At 38.9% G+C, this 26,426-nt stretch overlaps 3 protein-coding genes across 5 annotated transcripts in view; 1 reads left to right on the forward strand and 2 right to left on the reverse strand.

Moving 5' to 3' along the window:
- Positions 1 to 7,830, reverse strand: part of cemip2 (cell migration inducing hyaluronidase 2) — a 29,637-nt gene extending 21,807 nt beyond the window's left edge. Inside the window, exons 1-5 of one of the 2 annotated variants that reach the window (XM_030143901.1) lie at positions 7,635 to 7,830; positions 6,248 to 6,295; positions 4,435 to 4,786; positions 4,131 to 4,271; positions 2,787 to 3,354 (exon numbers count right to left, since the gene is read on the reverse strand). In XM_030143901.1, the coding sequence (XP_029999761.1) occupies positions 2,787 to 3,354; positions 4,131 to 4,271; positions 4,435 to 4,786; positions 6,248 to 6,259 (1,073 nt within the window). In that variant the 5' untranslated portion in view covers positions 6,260 to 6,295; positions 7,635 to 7,830. The remainder of the gene's footprint in view (positions 1 to 2,786; positions 3,355 to 4,130; positions 4,272 to 4,434; positions 4,787 to 6,247; positions 6,296 to 7,634) is intronic. The other variant, XM_030143902.1, reaches the window with a different exon arrangement.
- Positions 7,831 to 9,096: 1,266 nt separating this feature from the next.
- On the reverse strand, positions 9,097 to 23,121 carry abhd17b (abhydrolase domain containing 17B, depalmitoylase). 2 transcript variants are annotated; one of them, XM_030143137.1, is made up of 4 exons: positions 22,580 to 23,121; positions 20,464 to 20,931; positions 12,667 to 12,846; positions 9,097 to 12,257 (listed from the first exon to the last, which is right to left on the reverse strand). In XM_030143137.1, exons 2-4 carry the CDS (start codon positions 20,928 to 20,930, stop codon positions 12,038 to 12,040), a joined length of 867 nt encoding a protein of 288 aa, XP_029998997.1. In that variant the 5' UTR covers position 20,931; positions 22,580 to 23,121; the 3' UTR covers positions 9,097 to 12,037. The 2 variants fall into 2 exon arrangements, with proteins under 2 accessions (XP_029998997.1, XP_029998996.1); XM_030143136.1 differs by having other exon boundaries at positions 20,464 to 20,940; positions 22,580 to 23,120.
- Positions 23,122 to 23,500: 379 nt separating this feature from the next.
- On the forward strand, positions 23,501 to 25,666 carry c9h9orf85 (chromosome 9 C9orf85 homolog). Its single transcript, XM_030142503.1, has 4 exons — positions 23,501 to 23,687; positions 24,259 to 24,365; positions 24,743 to 24,856; positions 25,343 to 25,666. The coding sequence occupies exons 1-4, from the start codon at positions 23,586 to 23,588 to the stop codon at positions 25,566 to 25,568; spliced, it is 549 nt and encodes a 182-aa protein (XP_029998363.1). The 5' UTR covers positions 23,501 to 23,585; the 3' UTR covers positions 25,569 to 25,666.
- Positions 25,667 to 26,426: the final 760 nt, after the last annotated feature.

The raw sequence follows: 26,426 nt of genomic DNA on the forward strand, positions 1-26,426 counted from the left end.
ACAATTTTTTTGAAATTATCTGCTGCAGAGATGAAATGGACTAAATGCTAAGCATTTAAATAAGATTAAATGGAAAACAAATGACAAAAGTGTTGGTTTGCTGATGTTTTCAAGGTATATGATAAAGCGTTATTATGCATATACAGGGTGGGGAAGCAAAATTTACAATATTTTGAGGCAGGGATTGAAAGACAGTGTATGACCAATTAGTTTATTGAAAGTCATGAGAATTTATTTGCCACAAGAAAATTTACATAATAGAAAATGTTTTTATTCTATGTGTCCTCCTTTCTCAATAACTGCCTTCACACGCTTTCTGAAACTTGTGCAAGTGTTCCTCAAATATTCGGGGGACAACTTCTCCCATTCTTCTTTAATAGTATCTTTAAGAAAGTCGACATTGCTGTGTGATGTTCTATTGGTAGCATGTTCTAAAACGCCCCAAATAGCAGAATCCAGAGGGTTTAGATCTGGGCTAGAAGGCGGCCATAAACATGATTCCCAAAAATTGCTAAAGTTGGATTTGTTGCTGTTGTCAACAAGTGTTTTGGTGTTCTTGTGTAAGATTTTAACTTCAAATCATATTTTACTGCATTTCTAACGGTCTTGTTGTCTACCTCAAGTTCAATTGCCATTTTTCTCATGGATTTGGTTGGATCCTTTAGGATTTTGGATTTGAGAGCTTTAATAAAAGCTTTGGTACATTTTTTGTTTCTTCCTCCACTTCCAGACTTTCTCGTAATAGTTTTGCTCATACTCATTCTCTTCTTTACATTATAAACAGTCTTTATGGACACTCCAACTATTTTTGAAATCTCCTTTGGTGTGACGAGTGCATTCAGCAAATCACACACTCTTTGACGTTTGCTTTCCTGATTACTCATATGGGCAAAAGTTTCTGAAAAGGTATGGATAATAGTGTTAGGTAAGACTATGGCATCAATATATGTTTGGTTTCAAAACAATTGACGTAGTGCCTGCTGAGAAAAAACAACTAAATATTCATTGTAAATTTTGCTTCCCCACCCTGTATATTGGTTTATGTACATTTATATAATAGATTTATAAATCTTCCACTATATAGAACCTGTAAAGTGAATGTATTGTAATGTGCAGACAGTGTTTTGAAGTAGATCTGGTAGCTCTGAGACAAATATTCCTTTTGCGTAAAACCCATTCTCTCGTTAATTCTCGAATTTCACATTTCACCCAAGACTGTATCTTGGAGACTTCAGCCAACCAGCATTTTGACTTTATTTTTCTTCATCAATGACTCACACGTAGTAAAACATGTAGACCAGTGTTATAGGACATAGGCCACTACCACCCCACTCTTTCAGCCAAAAATCACTCATCCGAACAGAGTGTGACTTTAATGAGACATTATATTGCATGTCTTTCCCATAAATGTGCACTATGCATTTCCTTACACCATATGCAAATCCACAGAGAGCTGAGTTTAAAAAAAAAAGACCCTCTTAAATAAAATGGATCAGTAGAGTATGCATGACATTAAAATACTGGATACACACTGACAAATTATTTTAAACATATGCAAAGTTTCATCCTCTGGTCCATTTAAACCAGCAAGCTGTGGATTTGAGCAGATTTGTATGAAGACCTCTGTACTGCCTTGGCACCAGCCCCCAGAGGTGAAATGTGACACAGGAGAATTTGGTATAGCAGTTGGCTTTTCAACAAACCCAGGACCTAAATAAACTACAAATAACTCACAGTGAAATGCTATACCAACAGTTTCCATTGAAAGATGTGTGCATACACATTACTGAGTGACAGAAGCGGAAAAAATAATCGTCTTCAACCACCATTCAGTTTTCTGGGTATGTGCCTAAATGGACTCATGTGGATTAAACCATGTGTCTAATTTCCAGTGTTTGTGCTTTCAGGCAGTAAGCATGGGGGATGTAAAATCTTCTGAACTACCACATTTTGCACATATCCTGGAAACTTTCAGACCGTCACCCCATTATCCGGTACACGCTTCCTTTCCTGGCAGAGTACAATTCAGCGAAAAATACAGGAGAAAGAGGAAGAGGAATACATAGACCTGATTCAAAGAAATGTCCTAAATGACAAAAAGAGCATTTTTTTCCAGTCAGGATGGTCATGAAAGAAAACATCGATTTCAGTCCAAGTACTGACACTTCAAAGTGGGTGGACTTACTTAGACAACTGAACAAAAAACCCATAAACCGTCATTATCAGTCCCAGGAGACCAGGAATCAACAAAACACTCACAGTGACTTACAACAGGCACCACACCATGGAGAACCATAACAAAACCCACAAAGAGCTGGCACAATCTGTATCAAACCCACTTTTTCACATAGTTTCACCATATCTGACTACTCACACATACACACACACGTAACAATGATTAAAACAAAGAAGACAAAATCAAATTAGTATTCAAATACATTACATCACTCACATTAGGACTGGCATTTTCCCATGGTCACTGAGTTACAACACAGTTACAAAAAGAGAGTAAAATAAAAGTAAACGCAATGCACAATACACATTTGTGGAAGTTGTTTCTGTTGTAAATGATGTTGCTTGGTGGACTTCTTTCATGCACGAAAGAAAAGTCAAACAAAGGATATCTAACCATTAAAAACAGATTTTTACGACACTCTTTGGGACAAATTCAGAACAAGTTCACATCCCACTTTTGGATCACAACTCACCAGAAGCAAAATCTGGGTATAAACCAAGCTAAGACAACCAGCTGTCATTGCTTATATTAATGCAATGGGACTATTTACCTGTACTTGAGATCATAGACATAGCTGCTGCCAAGTTTCTCCTCAATGGTCTTCTTGGTTTCATCCAGTAGACTTTTTGCAGCAGAGTCTCCGACAGCCAGTGTTACGATGCGTCCTGTTGGCAGGGACCTTAGCAGCTGGGTGAGCCGCCGACTGTCATTACGGGAGTCATGTGTGTCATAGCGTTCAGAAACAAGGACATCAGCTGTGTCTTGGTCCACCACACGCAAGTTGATACCTCGGCTAAAGTTCTTCTCAAATACATGACCCCCTGTGGGCAGACCGGTGGCTGGTATGCTTCGGGTCAGCAGAGTCCAGGAAACTCTCTCAGTACCATGTAGCTCAAGTGTTCCGCCACCCATGACGCCAATGAATTTACGGCCCAGGCTGGGGACTTCAGGGACTGCCTTGTTGTCAGAGCGACCAACAAGAATGATAGATACATGTGATCGGTAGCGACATTTGGGTGCACCAATGTGAAGAGCACCACCATCTTCGATAAGGATGTGCCCTGTTCTTACAGTTATGTTTTTGGAGCCATCAGCATTGTCTGCAATAACGACCCGGCCTGTGAGAGGTGAAAAGAGACAAATATGAAGTTTTGCAAAATATATGCATTAACAAAAGTAGGAAAGCTCACAGCCAATTTTAATAGTCACTTTGGTGTTATTTCAAGTGGTTAGTTGACTTATTGAAGAGCATTTGTTGTAGTAATAAAATTATTTATATAGTAAAAAGGTTTGAACTCTGGGGCTGAGCAACGTTTGAATTGTTGTTGACACTACTGCACTATATTACAGAGAAACATAAGGCTACAGTAATAACTCACACACACATATGCACCACCTATTAGCACCTTTGAAAAGATTAAATATCCGATAACTAATAACACAAAATCATCTGGGGTATCTAATGTAAGTGTGAGCAGCCAAGATTAGTGGCCAACATTAGGTCTGTTATGTATTTTTGATAGTAAGATATGTCTGATGTTGACAGATAATAAACAATCATTTCCTACATAGTTTGCATTTTCCTTCCTTGGGGATGTCTTTTACTCCCTAAAAATAAACCCACACTGAATTTTCAAGCCTAACATATACAGTAAATTATTAACACACCATGTAAATGATGATGTGTGTCTGTGACTGAGTATCTCCACTTCCTGTTGATTTTCAGTTTATGTATTTTATCTGTTAGACTCATTAACTAAGGTTTGATCAACTGATGGAGGGGTACTTCACACCAAGATGCTGTCAGTGTCAGTAAAAGTACAAAAATAAAACATAACAATAAACATGACTATAACCACAAATCCACATAAATCGTGAATTGTGCTGTTCTTACCTCCTGACTGGATTGTAAGGGAACGAAAGGTAGCAGAAGCCTCCAGTCTAAATAAGTGTCCCTTCCTGACAACAACAGCTTTGTCTGGTTGATGGCCTGGGTTCCAGCTGCTTAAGGATGAATCATGGTCTGGACAATTTTCTGCAAAAAGACCCAGTCGGTTACAAATCAAATACGGTTACATTACACAGGGTTATATATAAATACACATGTGGTGTCAAAATACACAAGTGCAGCATGAAGGTAGTGAGTATTTACAAAATATGGAGAAAGTGCAATTTGTGAAGTGGTTTTTAACACTGACCATCTAACACATTGCGCTTTGAGAGACTAAAGATGAGAATGAGAGACAGGAGGAATGTCCCCAGTGACACTCCACAACAAATCAGAGTGTTCTTTCTTTGCTGGAGGCTCTGAGCGCGGCTTCTCTGCTGGGTCCCCTCTGACAAATTAAATGCTGTTTGTCGCTGTGGCGGTGGGCCGTGAGGTTTTATTGGAGGGGGTGGTGGAGCTTTCGCTGGTGGAGGTGAGCGGACCGGAGCCACTCGCCCAGGTACATAACCTGGAGACCTCTGGTGGTTGCCATTGGGCGGAGCCACAAAGACTGGGTATCGGGTTGGGCCATCACTTGTCGGCATGGTATATGTGTCTGCTACCTGAGATGGAAAAAATGGAAAAAGATGTGAAGGATGTGAGGAGGTGAGATAAGTCATCATCACTGACAAAGGCCCAAAGAACTTCTATTGTGATCCTCAGCAATTTTGGACAAATTCTGACAATGCTGCTGCCTCTCAGCAAATGTATACACTGATTTAAAATGATCTATAGATTTACAGTTTCACACTTCCTGTGAAAATAACTTTTCAAGTTTTCAGTTCCTCATACAGTTTACACAGTTAAAAGCTTTGTGTTTTTCTTGTAAAGACAGCTGACAGCCAGAAAAAGGGGCTGAGGGAAGAAACACTCAGACAGAGGAGGTTAAAAGGGAGGAAGAAGACACTAAAAGAGCACATAAAATGAAAGTAAAAACTGCAGGAGGTAAAGCAGGAAAAAAGCTGATTCTGGGGGAAGACAAAAAAGCCTTGAAGTATTTTACTCATAGACCTCCAGGTAACAATCAAGGGAGTCATTAAACAGACAATCTATTTCCTTTGAACCGGCTGACTTATCCTCAGGCTATTTTTACTTGGACAGAATGACATCGACTGTTCTTGTCCAGTGAATCATAAAAAGTTGTGAATAATGGACCGCAGCATTCTTGAAAGTATGTTAACACAGCCAAAACAGGTGGCACCAATTACCATCGTAGGGGTATGAGAATGGTGCAGCTGTAGCTAGCACTTCTTTTATTTCACACAAATGGAGAAAGCTGCCCAAGTAAGTAAACTGAAGTCATGGACACACACAAAGGTCATGGAGGCACACACCTGCTCACACAGGGCTTAAGGAAATGACACTGCAGAAAAAAAGGGCTCCAACAGCGCTTTTCTCAAACAAAAATACTCTCTAACTCAGTAAAGGCATGACCACCTGCTTCTGTGTCTCCATATAAGCAAAACACCAGGAACTTTTTTCAATTAATTATATTATGAGTAAAAACCCAGTGGTTCAACCATCATGAAAAGTACATTTTAATGCAGATTTGTGTTATTCCACATTGGTTCTTCTAGGTAGGTGTAGGTAATAAACTGACAGCTGACAATATGTACGTACATAGGCAAATACATTGCCGTACCAACTCACAGATACACACAACTAACCATTGTCTTGTCAAGCTAATTAGTCATCATTTCAGCCTAGAGGACAACAAACCTCTTCAACTCATAAACAAAGCAAAGGACTGCCTGACAAGGACTATTTATGTAGGCTTCAATGTATTCTAAGCATCTCCAGTTGAATAGTCTTTCTACGGTGTCTCTGATTTCGAATTTTCAGAATTGTCTTAATAACAAAAGGCTTTAGTAAATAAGCAACTGGAATTCCATGAAAAACAAATGGGGATTACATCTTCTTTTGAATGTTCAGACATCTATGACCTGAATTATCAGACTCAGTGGTGGACTGATCCCCCAAGCATCAATGTTTATAACCCCATCTCCAGCTTGGTTTTTACTCACATTCTTCACCATAAAAGGGTCTCCTGTGCCTCTCTGCTACTAACTGACCTGTCAAAAGCACAAAAAACTGTGGGCTTAGTCACTTGGGGCTATTTAACATCTGGAAATTACAGTGATCACAAGGCCACATTGCACCTCCTGAACATGCATTTTCAAACAACCAGGGCCTGACTATTCCCCTCTCTGTCATACTTTCCCAATTTCAGAGCTACTGAATATCAAACAGATGTGGGAGAACACTAGAGTCAAAGTGGGACACACCATCACACATTCCTCATCTACACAATCATCATTCAGCTTGGAAATTGATATTGGCAGTGTAGCAAAGAGAAACCCACGTGTTGTACAGCAAACTTAATTTAACTCTCAAAGACCTTAACAGATACCCGGGACCAAAAGTATCTGCTGATCTAAAATGTTCAATAATTTTTGGACCACAAGTTTGACCAAGACATTTAAATAATCTATGTAGAATGCAGCTTCTGTGCTCTTCAGCGGCATCAGATTTGACCCATTTGGATGTTCAGAAACTGTTCTGCAACATTTAATCACCAATAAAACCCATATAGTTTGACAAAGACAGTGGTTATAGATGCTTGTTTATATGTCCAGTTAATGATATATTTTGCTGAATAGGTTTTTTCTCTGTTTTGATATGAAAACTTCATTATAACCTGAGCTTTGGTGAATATCTACACTACACATATAGGAAAATACCTGATATTCACTTAAAAATGCAAAATGTTGAGGACAATATTAGGATAAACGGTGATAAATGCAGAGGAAAAAAATCATTTAAAAGAATAGTTGTGGGTCTTTGACTGTTCAAGAAAACCATAGATAACTTAAGTACTGAATAAACACAAGTAAAGCTAGTATATATACTGGAAAACAATATTATCATAAGACAAGGCACATAACTAGCTAAATATGGGAGAATTTATGGACTTGTTTGGCTACACAAAACTTCCATAACACGCTTTTTGTGAGGTGAAGAGTAAGAATTCAGGTATTAACCAGTAATATCAGAAGAAAAGTGGAACAATGGGGGCAATATATTGCATAGGATAGCCGCTAAATTAGAAATACTAGCTTAAAGTTCTTAGAGCTAACTACATTTAAGCTAATTTCTACACTGACAGTTAACAATGTATGAGACGTTAACGACATAAAGGCTAGCTAGGACAGAGACAAAGCGACACATGTGGTAACTTTTTACAGTCCTTTGAGGGAAACACTTATAAAAGACATAAAGACATAGGTTTAAGTAGACCCAGTAAATCGTTATCACCCCCAGCGGCTGACATACACACACACACACACACACACACACACACACACACACACACACACACACACACACACTGAACGGGCAGTGAGGTCGTACCGTTGGTGAGACTGTCCAGCTCCGCTCCGGCTCTGTCCATTCGCTTCCCACCGAGCCTTTAAAACAGTGTTGTTTGGTGGTGAGACGACTGAAGTCCTCACCGTCAAAGTTTACTATCCGTGTGCCTCTATATATACTTTTCCCTTCACATGGTGTTTTTTTCCGCTGATGGGCTGTCGTCCGTCTGTCGCTCAGCCCCCAGTCTCACTGTGCGGAAAGCGGGCGCGGCTTGGAGCAGAGCAATGGATGGTGAGTTCACGGCCGTAGGAAAAAGCACGAGTTATATCTTGGATCGATAAGAATTACGATGCTGCTGTCTGTAATATTATCACATACCTTCTACTGTGAAGAGAAAAGAGCTCTAACTTTACATCTAATCACACTTTGTTCACTCATGACAAGGTTCACACTCATTTTACTTTTGTATATTTTTTTTACTTCTATAACTCGGTTATAACAATACAACTTATCTATACCTTCCAAACGTATATCATATAGCCATGTGTTTTTGATTAACCTTATTTTATTCCCAACCAACAGTGTCTGAAATTGGATTAGATATTCTTCCCATGATTTAATTAAAGTCATTTAAGTTTTCGCGGAAACAGTGAAGGAGTCACTAGAAGCATTTAGGCAGCATGGGCAGGAGGGCGGGGCTTAACCATGGACCATACTGCTGCCTGCTGGTGTGAATGAGAAAACACTGTTTACAACCTCCATCCAGGAGGAGGACAAAAGGATCAACAGTTATTATCCTGATGTGGACAAATTACCTTTTGAAGAGGAAAAGCAACCACGAAAACGCATCTGCACTTGATGAGTTTGTTGTGTGTGACTTATAGGCCATTACAGTGTAATTTTGACCCTGCTTTTATATGACATCTCTTCACATGGACTGTAGTAAAATATGATAACGTGAGCCTCATCAGTCAAAACCATGGCACAGAATGGCCTCCATCTGACCCACAGAGGTAACAGGGATTTTGAGTTGGATTTTATTAATTGTACAGCTACATCCCCTGCAGAGTCTTGTCTTAAGCTAACTAAACCTCCAGTTAATTGGCTGTATTAGAAAACAAGACATAGCATAGCTTTTACAGATTTGGATATATCTACTTGACATGAAATTGTTTTCCCCCAAACAGTAATCCTTATGAAATTGCTGGTTAAACCTCTCTTGGTCATCATTTTACTCAGCACAACAGTGAGTTCAAAGTGTACTGTTGACCATAAATAGCAGGCATTGTGCTGCAGTTCTGCCAGATCCAAGCTTTACAGAAATAACAAGAGCACTCTCTTTTTCATAATGAGATGATCTTTCTGGCATTCAATAAGAACAAGTTACTTCCCATAGATGGCTCTTTTTTTGACACAATAATCAAGTGCTAAGTGTTGTCATAAAACATGAATATCCATCACTTGTCATAACAGAGAAGGAAAATTAAGACAAGGCACAAGTTTGATTGCTTATATTTTATTTTCTCTATCCATGTTAAAGTACTATAATTAATATTGTTATAACATATAAGTTCCTTCTGTATTGAAATATGCTTTACAAAACTGTAATCAAATCAGAGATGACATTAGTTAAAGTGACCTGTGTAAAGGTCATCTGTGAAGCCAAAACAGTGGCCTACCTTGGTCTACTAGTTGTCATATCAACAGTTCAAAAAGTAAGAACAGTGGAGAGATGATAGGAGTCTGTGAAGGAAAACCCAAAGTGACATGTCCAGTACAAATATTATTTACAGATTAAAAATCTGAAAACATAACCTTTTTTTAAGACAGAAAGAAGAAGTGACGTTGCAACAGACCATTACGTGACAGACAATACATTTATTAATTCTGATGGATTGCGACCCATCTGACAAACATCCAGCTATTGTTGCTTCCTCTCAACCTGTAAGGAATCAGACCTGAAGGTTTACAGTAGCACCCATTGGTTTCATGGATAATTGTCATTTAACAATATTATTTGACCCCTTTTACAAATACAGGCTCAAGTATAATTAGGTATTAATCATACCTATATATGCAAGTTAAATAATATTTTTATATGTAAGAAAATTATTCATAGACATCTGAGATTAAGATTGTTATACAGGCCAAAAAGGAAAAAAAAACTAGCCATTCATGGCATGCAGTAGCAGTTTGACATTTGCTTTTCAGGGCCCTGTTGGAGCCAATGGAGTGGTCAGTACAATGTCTGCAGCTGGCTAATGCTTTTCTTCTCTCAGCATTAAAGGGCAAATCAACAGACAACAATGGATCCAGATATTCCATGCAGACAATTAGATAAAGTTAAGACAAAAACAAAACATTATCTTGCTGACAGAGGCCTTTAATGCTGTGCCACCGTTGTGTTCTAACCAGTGTCTCTGTATACATGCTGAGCCTCCATCAGGGTTGGCTGCCACTCATTTTAAGCTCAAGGATACCAAAGTAGTTGTAACTGCTTACTTCTTAATAATAGTAGCTTCCTCATAATAATTTAAAATACATGTTTCATTTCAACACCTAATTGAACTGAAAATATACATGTGCACCATTCAGTCCTGATTGGCATTAGTGGTATAAGTCTTGATCAGAGTGTAGACCATTAGCTGCTGTCACAGTAGTTTACTTTTTTTTTTTCCATATAAAAACTTGTATCTAGAAATCTCTGATATGGGTACATAAGAAAGTTAATGTGATAACTAAACACTATATTTAACTTCATATCTTTAAAGCCCAAAGTCAGAAAAAACACCATCAAACCTGGGCTTGTAGTTACTGTATCAAGGCAAATACTTTCAAACCCATTATCATTTATCCATAAATCTGTCCAGCATTACATTTTCTGAAAATCTCATCAACTACAGACTAGGGATGCTGATCTAATAGCAACAATACTTAAAAAGGTAAACATTTTCAAAGCCACAGTGTGAGGAAAATGCACTCACACTTAGTTGGTCAACAGTACATTACAGCCTCAGCCTCTTAACTGGCTACATGAGCTGCAAACCGAGCCCCTTCTTGCATCATAGTCTGGTGGATTGTAACATGAATTTGTACCATTTTGAGATATTTTCTATTTGCTATTTATACAAAGTACACTTCTTTGTATATCCAAGTATCTTCAGCATACAGTTGAGGTTACATGTTTGTCAAACACTGATGTCAAACTCAGTTTTTCTGAATATATTTCCATCTTCATATAAGTATATTCTAAATATTAGTTCATTTAATCAAACTACATTATTTTGAAGATATGAAATTTCAGAATAAGAGACATAATTTGTAATTCTAGCTTGTGTTCATCATCAAGGCCAAAGCGTTTACCAGGTTTGTGTCTAGAAACAACCAGAAATCCTTCTGAAATTTCTGAAATCATGATTCTATCAGATTGTCTAATTTGGACTAAAATGGGAGTCTACCTGCAGCTGTACTTTACTCTCCCTTCAGACCCAACTTCTGGTATTATCATGGGGGAGGAAAAAAAAAACAAGAGAATATGATAATGAAAGCACAAATGGAAAATTCTCTCCATCACCAAAATAGTAGTTGGGTTAAATTAATAAACAGATGAAATACACACTAAAAAGAAATGTTTAGAAAACTGAAAACCTGAGTTTGAAGCCAAGTCGTATGCAAAAACCGCGACCTCAACTGTATTATATCAAACATTTGGCACAGGAACAGCTAAATAACGTCAATTCATCTCATACACTTTCTCAACAACAGCTGATGCGTGCAGCGACATGTTTAATACTAAAAATGTATAAACCATAATAATAAAAAAATAATAATAATAATAATCATGATGACTGCAGTGTATAGGACCAAACCTGACCACAATGTCAGATGCAGTTTAGTTGGATTCAAGAAAGTCTAGTCCACACTGCTGTGGTACAGTTTATAGCAAGGCCTTTTTTCATAACACCAGGTTCAAGACCTCGACGACAGATGTGGACCAGGTTCTTCTCAAAGGCAGCAAAATGTGATGTTCACACTCATACTCTCTCATCAGCTATTTATGGTTATTTTTGATTGTGTAGTTGGTGTCTAGCTCCACTTTCACCCACACACTGCCACACTGTGCAAGTTTTAAAATACAAAAAAAAAAAAAAAAAAAAAACAACAACAAAAAACAAAAGCAAAACAACATTATGGGTTCTACATGATGTGAATTTCTAAGTTCACAGCTGCAGCATATGGAATGGATGGTACATGTGCACCCTTGTTTGGAGTGAACTGGGTTTCAAGAGGGAGAGGTCTTTGATATAAAAGTCTGCCACCATAAATTCAGTACTACACTGAAAAGAAAATCTACCTGCATCACTTCATGAGAAAAAAAAATTCCACATTTCAAACTTGTAAAACCACTGCTTCCATCTCTTCTTCCCCTGTCTTCTTTAGCTCCTTTACAAGTTGACCAGCTCATGTGCAACAAACTGTTTAAGTCTCTCCAGGTACTGTCCGTAGAGCTCCACATCATTGTGTCCGGCACCTTCCACCCAGAGCGGTTCCACAGGACGCTGGCAGCGTTCGTACAGTGCCAAGCCGTGGGAGAAGTCAATGACCTCATCCTCTGTACCGTGGATAACCAGAACTGGTGATGTGACTTTGGAAATCTTGTCGATACTATGGGATGAGACAATGAGGAAACAGTAAGGAATGGAAAAAAAAGAGAAAAAGAAAGAGGTTTGGTTATTGATACTATCTATTATTAAAATCAAATCAATGTTTAAACTTAAACAGGAAAAACAGACGAAGCAGAGATATTCTGTCAGCTGATCACCAGAGGGAGCTGCTGAGCATCATATTTTATAGCAGTGACTCAATAAGAGAAAACACTAAATGAATTGTTTTGACACAACTAAATTGATAAATCCATGTTTGCCAGCTTGAGAAAAATTCATTCAAGCAGTAATTTAAAATGTATATGTATTTAGCATGGATGCTGTGGGCCTATTACTGATGTATACAATAGCCTATGTGATACATATAGCCTGGCTTTCACACATGCCATCTGTCTGTTCAGTCCACTCACTTTGGGAAGGCGTCAAAGCAGTAGGTCTTCTTAGTGTCAGGGAAGGCCACTCGCATGCCAGACGTGAGTGGGGAGTGGAGGATGACTGCAGCACTCTCATAGCGAGAAGCGAGGTCCACAGAGGGCACAGTGCCAATGCTCTGTCCGTACACAATCACGTTCTCTGGCCGAATGCCATACCTGCCAGGAAGACACAGAATATCTGAATATCACACTTGTGTAGGTTATGAACAGGACATTTTCACTACTAGCAGCCAGATCCTTGAGGTAGTAAAACTGTGACACAGGCAGGCCTCCAGACCTGCTTTTGTATTTATGAGAAACAGCTCGGCAGGCCAAAATGAAGACAGTGACTACAGTATTTCAGAATCCACTAACTTCTGTGGCATCTATATAGATGCTTTTTATGGAGAAAAAAAAAGAAAATAACAGCTCCATCACATAGGCCTAGTAAGTAGACTTACAGTGCCAATTAGTCGCCTGTTGTTCTCTCATTTCCCCCACATGCTGCTTCATAAGCAAACACACACCTGTGTGCTAACTGAGACTTACTCATACTCTATTATCGGATGAAACGTCATGCCAGAGTGAGCCGGTGATTATATGGCCTCCTACAACCAGCACACACAGGCACACGAATGTGGAACAGCTAAGTAGAACTGAATAGTATGTCAAAAAACAATTAAAAGAAACTACGATTCATATATGTTTCAGTGTGAGTGGTAATTATTACATCAACTATTTTTTTTTTTCAGTTTCATTTAGAAAATATGTTGTGATTTCTTCCTGGGGTCTGTAGCACACTAGCATGTTCTTGCACGTCTGAAAATCATGATGTGCAGGCTGAAACACCTACACATATTTTACAGTTTCAATAATATTCTGATTTCTTGTTCAGCCATGCTGCAAACAATAATTCAATCTGGCCTTCTGCTGCTTTTCAAAGCAGAGGAACAGAAGACCTCCACTACAGTCCCATAACACAGAGGAGGAAAATGAGAGCAAAAAATGGAAAAAGAGCAAAAGAGACGACAAAAGCGATACTGGGTTTAGTGTGAGGGAGAGGAGAGGAAAAAAGGGAAGGGAAGACATTCCAGAGCTGATTATGGAGAATGTGACCCACTCTTGTTGCAAGCAGTCAGCTGACGACCTGAAACTGAGTCTGAGAACACTGCATCACTGTATCTACCACTGCACTGCTGGATAACACAAAGCAAAGAGCCACAGCCATCCTGACAAAAATATTACAGGTTGAGCATTATAGCTTTTGGCACTGAAGACTGAAAATACACTGACACAAATCTACTGGACTGTTATGGATTATTAGAACTAGACAGTCAATCTACACACAAACATAACTGTCCTTCTGAAGAGACAAGCTGCAGAAATATTATGATTATGAAATGCAGCACAGTGGGGGCGCATCCTCCTCAGATGAGATATACAGTACACATACTGGACAGTCTGGTTTGCAGACAGCCATCAACAGGAAAATAAGAACTGTTTACCATTGGTGTGTCAGCTGGCCTTTACCAAGTATAAATAGGGGTGAAAATACTGGCACGGCATAAGAAAGCATTACTGCAGACTGCTGGCAGCTGTTTAACAGTGTTAGCAGTAGGAGTTTCAAACAGTCATCTTAAAAGAAAAAGCTCCCAACAACAATCTACATTTACAGAGGTTGTTTGGATCCTCTAACTGCTTCCTATTGCTGAATATAGTAAAGCCTGTTACAGATCTGTTCAGGTCTGTTTATACCCTGCTCTATTTTTATGATTATCTTTATCTTTTTTATCTTTCTCTTATCAATCTTATCTGTTATTATTCTGTAATCAAATGTATCAAGCCAAAATTCTCTATCATATCATCCCACTAAAGCCCAGCCAATCATAAGACATGTACACACTCACCACATTTACGTCACAATAATGCCAAACCTACAGGTTGTAAATGAATGTCATCAGGAAGACCAGTGCTGAAAAGCAGTCTAGAAACTTAACTTGGGAAACTTTGCTTAAACCTTTCCATAGTTATCAGCAGTGACTGAGTAACAAGTTAAAGATGCAGAAAAACTGCACAGATTTCCATACAACTCTGGAAAGAAAAGGTGCCACACTAACCCAGACAGACCTATGAAACCTGTGAAAAACCCTCCATTCCTTCATTTATTCATTCATTTTCTGGCATGCTTATTCCTCAAGAGGGTCAAACAAGCAGCCACTTTTCATATTCACACTACTCAACCAACTAAGCGAACCTAAGGTGTCTTTGTGCAGTGGGAGGAAGACTGAGTACCTGGACAAAACCCACAAAGACAAGGGGAGAGCATGTAACTTGCTGTGAGGTGACAGTGCTATCCACTGCACCACCGTGCCACTAAACCCGCCATACAAACAAAATAAATAATGCAAGACTTGAGCTTTTGAACTGTCTGGCAAGGTCACTCTGACCATGATTCCACTCTGCTTCCTTGGCATGAACACAAACTCACAGTGGCCTTGGTCATGCATTCAGGGAAGGCCAAGCAAAAGCGAAGAGGGCGGCAACACATCTGCAGCTGCAGTCATGATAAAATGCTACCATGAAGGTCTTGGAACGACCACCCAAGACAAGCAGCTACCGCTGGTCTACAATTTCCTCCATTGCTTTTCAGCTTGAATAGAGCCACCATGCCGTAGCCAGCCATGCTCCATGGTTACACCCCTCCCCCAAACCTTCATCAATTTAGCCTCTTGACACAAATCCAATCTATTATGCATCACATCCTCCCGCGTTCCCTTGTTCTGTCTCTCACTCCCTCTAGGCTGCCCACCTCTTGGTCCCTGAGGACCAAAAATATTCTCGTCCCATAGCAATCACTATGACTAATAGATATTTTAGGATATCCTGTACATATGTAGAGGCATTTTAACATATTAGAGTACCATCTGCAGTTACAGCAGGGGGATCCTTTGTGAAAGCCTTCAATGATCTATAATTATGCATAGCAGCTTTTTACGCATTTCTTACCCATTCAGACAGAAGAGTATGTATATTTGTTGTTAATATAAGAAAATATCAAGATCTACACTCAGAACAAAAACCTGTGACATTAATTTTAAAGAACATCAAGATTTGAGGACAATACAGTAAGTGTATATACAGCAAGTACTATTACAAAGCTTGGTTTCTGTGCCGATGTTTACAGTCAGGTGAGAGATCACACTCCACCCGATGGAATTAACAGACACAGAGGCCTTTGTCTACTGCCCCATCAGCGCAACCACCTCTGACATTTCAAGGAAAGTAAACACATACACATATATGGTAGGCTAAGCTTATTTACTCTGTCCATGTTTGGTAGAATTTCTCCTTACTACTGGTTGCCTGAGATGAAGAATAATGACATTCTGATTTTGATCAATATGTTTGATCAGGAAGTGAGTTTTTCCTGTTTGTTTTTATTAGCTATATTGTGGGAAGGCCTCAGCTCATTGGAAATCGGTTGCTAGGCTACGATTCAATATTAGACTGGTAGGATTGATTGTTGGCCCGCCTCCAGCTCAGAGGGAAAAGAAAATGATACAGTTCTTTCTGTAGTGAAGTACACGGACAGAGCCCAGGTCAAAAAGGATGTGGGCTGATCGGGCTGATGGTTTCTGTCAGCTGTTCTGTTCTCTTAGTCACTGTTAAGTCAACAAAATGTTATCAATTCGTGTTTGGTATAGCTTAAGTGTCACAGTAAATGGTCCACCTTAGCCATTCTCCTCATACTCAGTCTGATCTGGCAGCGTGTGTATAATCACGCTGACTCATACATCAACTGAATCACCTGACCCACTCCCTGCTCAGGTAAAGGGAGTGCCTCATTTGCTGTGGCTGAACAAAAGCCCACACAAGGAGTGAGTGGTTAGTGTGTTAAAGTGACAGTTCTCTTCTGTCACATGCTTTCGGTGTAAAGTGAAAGCTACCTACAAGTGGGTCGCCACTCAAGACTATTTTGCTGACAGGGAAAGGACAAAAATCATAAAGGGGGAAAATAAAATGGGATGACAAAGAAAAGCACAACAGAAGCAGACATAAATGACAAAGGCAGTGACCCAATAGCACAAGTGGAGACGCAGAGAGGAGGGCAGCTCGTCTCTTCTGATCTAACATGAGAGACGTACACAAGAGACACAAGTAGCCAACTAATATGTGGCCACGGAGATGGGCCTTTTGATGGGAGAAATTCAGTTTTTTGATGTTTCATCAGGTCAAAAGGCTGAACATGAAAGGCTACATGTAGAAAGTCAATTAGACATTTGGCGCAGCTTTCAAACCAAGAGGCATAGACACATTCATGCAACTAAAAAAAAGGCATAAACTACACTCATCTACCAGGAGCTGTATTTTAATAACAAGCTTTGCATAATATAGCAGGTACTTTTAAAACAGAAAAAGAGAAATTAGACAATAGATTAAAAAAATCCCAACCAACCTGCAATTTGGGCCAGTGACAAGAACTTTGATTCCACCTACTAACATGTCCTGATACTTTATTTTATTTCATTCTTTTTGTGTAAGACTATGGCAACGTTGCAGCTTTATGTGTTGCTTTAATGTAAACATGTGGTGAGGGGCAACATAAGCACTGTGAGATGAAAGTCTCTCAGCTGTGTGGTTTAATAATATATGATGTACTGTCTGTCACATAAACAAACAACAGTGGACGTTGGCACCTACTAAAGAAGAAAAGAGAAGTAAGGGAGTTGGATGATTACATTAACCCGTGACTCCAAGTCCATTTTCAGTGTCAAGGAGTGTGAGGGATGGAACTGTCTGAAAACACATTTCATTTAGGTTTAAGGTTTAGATTTACAACTTGGCTTTCTAAAGGGTTTTCATGGAAAGTGATCTGTCCCCTGTAAGACTTAATTACTAATGAATGAGTGTAAATTGACAGTGTTTTGCCTGTTACAAAGGAAAAAGACTTTGTCAAGAAGAATCGCAGAGAATCAACCCTTAACTTGTGTCTCATGACCTAGTCCTCTACAGTGGGCTCTACTGTAACATACCTGAGTGAATCTATGCATTATGAAGTTTGATAGTGTTTATAAACCCTAGTAAGGCGCTGCTGAGAAAGAATAGCAAAAATATCATTGTTACCCAATCGTGCTAACTTGTCCTACCCCAACTTATCCTGAGACTAGAAGCCAGAGTGAAGCTACACCTTTGCAGCATTTACCTTAACTGTAACAGTTACACTACACAACTAAATAAAATGGAAAAGGAGGCAAAAATGAGAAAAACAAGATATCAGTGAAAGTTTTGACATGATACACAGCAAAAAATGTTTCTGTTCTTTAATATGCCTAAATAAAACCTGCATATCTGTAGTATGATTCTAAGCTTACATACAGTAAATGAAGCAGACATCTAAGCTTTACATTTGTGCCAAGGAAAGCAGCTACTACCATCCTGCCCAACACACAATGTAAAAAATGATAGTGTCTGTTCTGCTCTGCACAGATGAAATGAAGCTTTGCTGCTAATTTTCAGCACTGGTCACAACTGTTTGTGTAGGAGGAGGAGATTCCTTCATGAATAAAAAAAACCAAAAACTGAAACACTCAGAATAAGTGGTTAAAAAAAGAGCCAACAAAGCTGCAATTCATGCAGTTCTTGCTCTTTTTAGCAGTGCATGGTTGAGTAAATAAAGAAAAGGGAAGAAGGCCCCACAGTGAATTTCAAATGCTTTGTCTTTTGTCCCATCACAGAGTAATATAAACTGTTCAAGTTGCATTCACAGCAGTGGAGTAAACTAAATCAAAAAGACGAGAGAGAAACCTTCTAAAATGAAGAATAAAAATATATCCATGTACAAGGATACAGACAGTGACTGATCCACCAGAAAAGCCGGTTCTTCTTCACAGCAGTGGCCCATTTCCTGTATGCACAGCCTTTATGATCAAGAGTTTCCTGTTTAACTTGCCAACTTCCTTATTTGAAAAAAAAAAAAAAAACTTACTGTATTTACAGAACATCACCCAGTTTTGTGAGTGGTCTGTTAGGTGGTGTAAAATGTAAAAGCAATGCAGATAGATGATCCACTGCAAAAAGCCAGTAGCTAAGAAACAACCAGTGTTATGTATGAGCACTTCTAATTCCCTGCACAGAGAACAAACTCCCACATCAGCACTGACACGAGAGAACTGATCCACACTACAAGCCCACTTCTTCTCTCACAGCTTTGGTTCTCTTTCAAACTTGTGGTTTGCCTGAACTGATGTTTCCCAGAGCTGATGTTTCCCAGTTTCTCTTTAAGTCATTTGTTCATTTTTCACCAAGAAGTACACAAACACAAGGACACATTCCTCAGCCAAGGCCCCACAGTCCTCTAATGTTGTGTTGGCTTATCTGTGCATCAGCAGGTTTATGCAAAAACTGCAGCACCAATTTGCATCAAACCTGGTATAAGAATAGGGCATGGGCCAAGGACAAATCCAGCTGTATAAAAACTATAAATAACTAAGCAAGTAAGGTGTTTGACTCAATTGCTAGACTGAGGGGAAGAGCTGGACACAATACTGCATAGAGATAAAGAATTTGTGCGGTTTGCTTATATTGATGGTGTAAGTGAGGAAGATGTAGCTACAAAGACAGCTGAATGATTGTTCAGGATGTGGATATATAAATATTGTTCTTTCGGTACAATTTTGTTTCAACTCCAGCTACATTTTGCAAACCGTAAAGACAGTATAATCACTATGTGGACAGAAAAGTGACAGCCCTATAATAGAATGCAGCAGACCTCCACACTGACGCAGAGAACAAGAAAAATGCTAAACTGCCCAGTGCCTAACTTAAAGGACCACAGTTTTATTTGTTGAAAAGTTGATCAACTTTAAAATTGCTGATACTGTTGAGTGGGTTGACTATGAACTGATTAGGCATCTATTCATAGCCTGCAGAGCAAAAAAAAAGGGATGAGGAGGAGCACCCACTCACACCCACATACTGTATGGCAGGCTGCATAATCATAGAAACCTTGCTCTCTATTAGCGCCTACAACAGAACATCATGTCATTCCTACTGAACATCTATTCCTCATCATTTCCACCCATGACTTAATCAGGTCCAAACTGATCATCCCTCCACCCTTTTATTTCTTTACACTTCTCCCATTTCTCCTTAGTATCCAGCGTCATATTACAGTGTCTTTTATTTCTGATGTCCCAATTTCATTCAGTCCTGAAACCATCCACGTAGCTTTAGATATTCACAGTGTAATGAAGCTAAGAAAGGCAGCCACTGTTTTTATTCACAGTATAATCTCTCACTTCCAATGCAAAGCCATCAACGAGAATGACATGAACAGAGGGGTGCTTTTCATATGACTCTTTCCCCACTGCTTACATAGCTGACAGCTTAATTTGTAGCTCGCAGTGTGTAGAGGAGAAATTATGAGAAAGAGTCACGCTAAATAAACCTGGCAGAGTCAAGGATTGTCAAGCACTGCCATGGCACCGAAAGTTATTAAAGCCATTAAATTTTTCCCTTTTTACTCCTGTGGGGTCCCATCTCTTACCACTGAGTTGTGACGTAGAAAACAAAATACAAAATATGGCATACAATTTAAAAAGCATTTGTGGAAACTGGAATGACTTTTTCAACAATACAGTAGATATCATATACAATATATAACACTAACATTTCTGACACTAATTAACATGTGCTGAGTAATTGTTTAGGTACCGTTTAATCACAATTATCTTTATCTGTTCTTTGCCAACATCTACAGGTTCTTTCTTCTATCCAATCATCACTTATTCTTACCGCGACCGAAGTGCCTGCCAGGCAGCATCTACATCAGCATATAGGTTTTTCTCCGAGGGTTTCCCAGAACTGGCCCCGTAACCCGAGTAGTCATAGGAGAAGACATTGCAGTTGATCCGAGATCCCAGACCGATGTAGAAGCTGCTCATCTGGCCCAGGTCCACTGCATTTCCATGAGAGAATAGCAGTGTGTAGCGAGCGCTGGGCGAGCAACGAACAAACATGCAGGCAATACGGTTCCCTCTTGAGGTACGTGTCATGAAACACTCAATGGCGTCCTTCTCACGAGCTGAGTACTGCCAGTCAGCACGCTCAGAGAGGTGCAGTGTCCATCGGCTGCCACTCTCATCACACATGAGGCTGTAGGTGGGCTCTGGAGGCAGGAACGCCAGCTTTGAGGCAATCTTGCTGGGGCACGGTGGACAGCAAAACAGGCAGCATAGCTCGCTAAGAGATAGGTGGTTCATCCTAAAAACACAGTGACAAGCAGAAACAAACAAAAGATAGAAACGTACGTCATCAGCAAATTAAATGTAGGAAGGGTCTTTGATAACAGAGCATACAAGGAAAGACAGATACACAACTGGGCCCTCAACCAACTCAAACACTCTCTTGCCACTGCAAACTGATCACAAGGAAACACCACAGCATTCTGGAATGATGATATCTCTAAGTATGTAAGCACTTGTCTTTGTTAAGTGGAAAAGCCAGAGGTTTTTTGTGACTGTGTGACCGACAAAGAACCCATCACTTTCACCTCTCAAAATTTTAAGGCTAAAAATACTTTAAAAAAAAAACCAAAATGGTCCTGCCCCTGATGAGGTTTTGTTCTCTGCCTGCTTCAAGGCACAACTGCTTACACATTACTGACTTAAAAGGGTTCCTTCTTTCAACCTGCACCTGGTTCCCCCCACCCAAAGCCCCCTTTTAGATATCCCAGGTGATTTTGACTTGCAGAGGCCAGGGGCGAAGATGGTCAGCAGATTGTTGTAGTTTCACCAAAGCTAGTTGAAATACACCAGAGCAATGGCTTTTATATGCCTGAGGTCATTTCTAAAATGTTCTTTGGGGACTGCTTTGTAATTTGACGCTAAACACCAGCACGTCTTTTTGAACAGAAAGCAAGTGAGAGACGTTCTAACAATGTGCTGTGGATTGTATTTCTACTGAAGGTGCTATAAGTAAAACATTACAACTTGCCATTACACTGCTGTATTTCTAATCTTGAGTCTATGGACTGATTTCTATCACTTTTGCAGGGTCCTTATCAACAGCATCCAGAAGGTTATCTAGATTCATGGAGGCCAAACTACAACATATTCTACAGAACATTAACTATAGGAGTGGAACTTTGGGCTGTGTCAGCAGTCACAGCTCTAAGGCGATTTCAACTATAGAATTTCATTAATTTTGCCATTACATGCATGTCAAGTTACTTTTTCTACATTGGATCTAAATCTAATGTACCCCATGCATCTTAAGCATCAAGACAAGTCGGCATGTTCAAAGACATATCTTGACAATAGGTAGTTTTTCTCAGAATTACTGTGTCTGCAAGTGTCACCTTTTATGGCACCCTGCTCTTCAAGATTTGCAACTCTTTAACAATTATTTAGAAAGCTATTTTGAGGCATATGTAGAGAGCTGTCTTGAAAGTCCTTTCACCTGGTTGGTATTCTCTGTCAAGGATTTCTCACAGCCTCCCTGTGTATAACAGCTATTTCTTACCACATGAGAAAAAGCTGTACTGTAACAAATTATTACACCTTGACTGCACAAAAGTCAGTTTAATTCTGCATGATTTATTGACAGTTGTAATAAGTGGCTGCACCTGTGATACAATGATAACCCCCCGGAGCAAGCAATGCTTATGATGAAGGTTATATTTATCATTTTTTGCCTTCAAGCATGCCATAATCTACAGTCATGGAGCCCCGACAGCGATTTAGAGTAAAATGGTGGTGGGGGTAAGCAATATGTTCAATGCCAGGCTCTTTTGTGGAGGTTTTAAATGTCAGTGCAGTGGTTCAGAGCCAAATGTAAAGTGCTAGTTAACCAGAAAACCCAAGCGTCAAAGTGTGTATGTGTTCCTTTAGTAAGAAAAGATGAGAAATACCTGGACGGCGGCTGGACCACTCCTTTCACTTTTACTGTCTATTTGTGAGGTGACAGTTTTGTCCAATGTTGCAGTGTTGTTGTGGTCAGGTGTTATCTTCGCACGAGCCAACTAACGTGTTTTCTTATCGACGCCAGGAGATTGACAAGGTTATCCTCGGCCAGATTATCCTCGGTTCGTACTCCTGGCTGTAAACGATGTAAGTTACAGTGTGTGTATATCCTTCCAGGCACTACAGCTGTGAGTTACTACTAGCTAAAAGCCTCGTCCTCCGGTCCAGACAGCCTCCGAAACTCGTTTTCTTTTCCCTTCGCTTGGTCTTCTCAACATATGGTCTTGAATGATAACGAGGTCGACTCATTCAAGACGTTTGAGTCTATACAGGTCAACAGCAACATGAGTAATTTCAATAAATGTCTCAAATAGACGAAATCTCTCTTTCACATCCGTTGTGATTTGCCAAATACTTCACAGCAGTGACGCGCTCCTCCAAAACATCACCGCTTTCGTTGAGCATATCAGTTTGTTATCTTGGCTAATAGAGGCAGAGAGGCGGTGATTGACAGCTATATGAACAAATACCAAAGAAGTTGATCAAACGTCTCCACCAATAGAATAAAGATTTGATATTTGAGGCGGTCCTTGTGCTTTTTTTGCATGCGATGACCAAATGATTTGGTTGACATTTAGAAACGCCAATCAACGGTTACGCTTAAGTTACACTGTCCAATAAAAATGCCTAGAGGTGTTTAGGTACCAGTGGATTGTTACTTTATTTAAATAGTTTTGAGAACTGCAGCGTTTTCTCCCAAAAAAATTTTTTTCTTCATTTAACCCTTCATAAAAAATGATTGAAAAAAAACAAACAAACAAAAAAAAAAACACCATGTGGAAAACACAGGGTTTATGTTTGACGCGTGACGTATCCAAGTGCTTCCGGGTAAGTTCAGAGCATGACTTCTGGCTCTCAAATCATCAAAACATGTGCAGCTAAGTAGAAGAAAACATGAGTTCTCAGAAAGGTAACGTGTCTCGTTCTCGAGGACAGAAGCATCAAAATACCACAGCCTTCAAAAACGACAAATACGGAGCGACTGTGCAAGTAAAGGTGTGTATACCAACTTGAAGTAGGCGTAGCAGTTATGGCTAGTCTGCTAAAGGAGTGATAGCTGACTAAATAGACACATTACATTGTGTTTAAAATAATGTGGCCTTGTTTAGAGATGATTATTTTTGTCTGTCACAGCGACATCGATAGTGTGTTAGTGGGGTATTACTGGAGATGGGGTATTCGTCTGTACAGTATTTCGTACAAGTTTGTCTTTAGCCATAATCAAGTCAGTAATGATGATTTTTTAAAATTGAATAAATAACTACAAAATGCCAGAATAAATAAATAATGAATACATATAAAAACACATAAGATAAATTACAAACGTAAATAAACCAGCTCATAGTCATTAATAATGGATTTAAGAGAATAAGGATCAAGGCGTTTAAAAAGGCCCAAATCCACACATTCTTCCATTTGCTGCAGTGAGTATGATGTAAAATCAACAAGTTTAAATTATCATCTCATTCAGATATATGTATTTCCTTTAAGAGTTTACCTTTCATCCCAGCCAATGTTATAAGTTAATACTTACATTGTATTTCTGCTTGTTTGATGCTATGCATAGAAAGCGAAAGCGAAGATCCATGATGGGCTTTGCCAACACTGTAAAGATGTTCTTGAGTGGAAAGTCAAATACAACAAATACAAACCACTAACACAGCCCCGAAAATGGTGAGTAAATCTGCTTTTTCATGAGCACGATAGCTGTGTGCTGCAAAATGTCTTCATATATTGTAAATAAAGTGATCTGTCACAGTAGAATGAAGATAAACAGATAAGATGATCATCTTCTCATCTTATCCACATGGAGGCAGATTATCAAATTGTTGAGCCTGTTTGCCAAGTCACAGGACAACTAAACAGCATCTGTTATCTATTGTTAACATACCAAACCTGCAAGTTTAATCAAATGGTTTTGTAGGTTCTTCCAATTTTATTTGATGTTGGACATTTTATAAATATAAGCAATTTTCTGTTGTACTTGATTATAAAATCCACCTTTATATATGCAGCATGTTTATGTGTGTTTGTATCACTTCTCATTTCAGTGTCAAGTGTTCTCAGAAGACTGTAAAGGATGCTTATCACATCATTTGTAAGCCCTGCTCTCTTCAGTTAGACATCTGCTGCAAGTGTGGCAAGAAAGAAGAAATTATTATTCCGTGAGTCATTTTATATTATATGACGTATGTGCTGGTTGAATGTGTGCATTTGCATTAATTAATTAATTAATTAATTAATTAATTAATAAAGTTATTTTAGATTTTTGCAAAAGTATCATCTTCTCTTCCTGGAAAAGTACTTATATTAATTGTGCACAATTTCATGTTTCCCCCTGATTTTATTTTAGAACTCTAAAAATACCAAATGTAATAGTATTTCTATGAAAAACACAAATCTGGAGGTTGAGTTAAATTACATTTCTTTTGAAGACGTCTTTAATTAAGTAGAACTACTAATTGAGACCAAAAAAAAACGCTTGCAAGTGCGCCATCTTTTGGACATGATTTGAATATTAACATTTGCTCTATCTGGCGTCAGGCTGGACTGGACTTTTGGTGTCAATTTGAAAATATCATGTAAGTTGTAATTTTGTAAAAAAAAAAATAAGCAGTAGAAGTTGATAACTTTTTTTTAACCTTTTGTAGAGTAAATTCACATCTGGACAAAGATGACCAAGAAGAAGGATGTCAACAGAAAAAAAGTGGACGGAAGAATGAAGATTTGGACATTGATGAAGATGAAGAAGATGATGATTTTGGTGATCTCAGAGATGATGATGATAATGAGGACTGTGATAGTGATTCTGAACGAAAGACAAAAGACAAGGCTGCCTTGGTCCAAGAAGTGTCCCAAATTAATATTAAAGACTGAAAACATCAAGAGCAGTGATTTTCCCAAGTGGACTTTTTTTTTACACCTGAATTAAATACATTTATTCATTAAAGTTCAATGTGAGGTTTCATTTATGACCTCTGTCTTTGAAAAATGGTTAATAACTGATGTCTTGGTTGGTTCAGTTGATTGCATATCTTTTTTCTTTTTTTTTTTTTTTTAAATGATTCAGCACTTATCCTCCAACTCGGAATTTTAAAGGTCAGTGCACCCAGCTAAAAACAAACTTATTTTCACCTTTAACTATATCAGACAGTCACATTGTTCATATTCATATATATAGATATATACATATATATACACACACATATGTTATATAGACTATAAACTGAACCCTAAATTGCTCCCAGTAGGGCCTGGCAGCACCCTGCATGGCGGCAGTCACCTACTGTGTGAGTGTGTGTGTGAATGGGTGAAAGTGAGAATGTAAATCGCTGTATATGCAGTCCATTTACAATTTACAATAATTCCTCACATCCCACCATTCTTACGCTTTCCAAAAAACGTCTGTTTATCGATAAAAGTATAGTATACAGGGCTTGACACTAACCTTTTCAATTTACTGGCCCTGATCCATGAGCTACTGGCCCACATATGAAGCTTACTGTTTTTGGTTTGGGAATATACAGGGGATGTGGCATCATTAGTGCGTAATTTCACTGTCATTAACCATGAAAATAAAGCAATTGGTATGGTGTGTTGGGAATACAGAAAACCTAAGCATCATATCATCAGAATGCAATATTACAGCTATTATTTCTATGTTTTGCTAATGTGCTTTGAGTTGCATGACATACTGACATCAGAGGGTTACAAGCTCCAAGAGCCAATTATCTG

The sequence above is a fragment of the Sphaeramia orbicularis genome, chromosome 9, assembly GCF_902148855.1.
Source record: "Sphaeramia orbicularis chromosome 9, fSphaOr1.1, whole genome shotgun sequence".
Classification (NCBI taxonomy): domain Eukaryota; kingdom Metazoa; phylum Chordata; class Actinopteri; order Kurtiformes; family Apogonidae; genus Sphaeramia; species Sphaeramia orbicularis.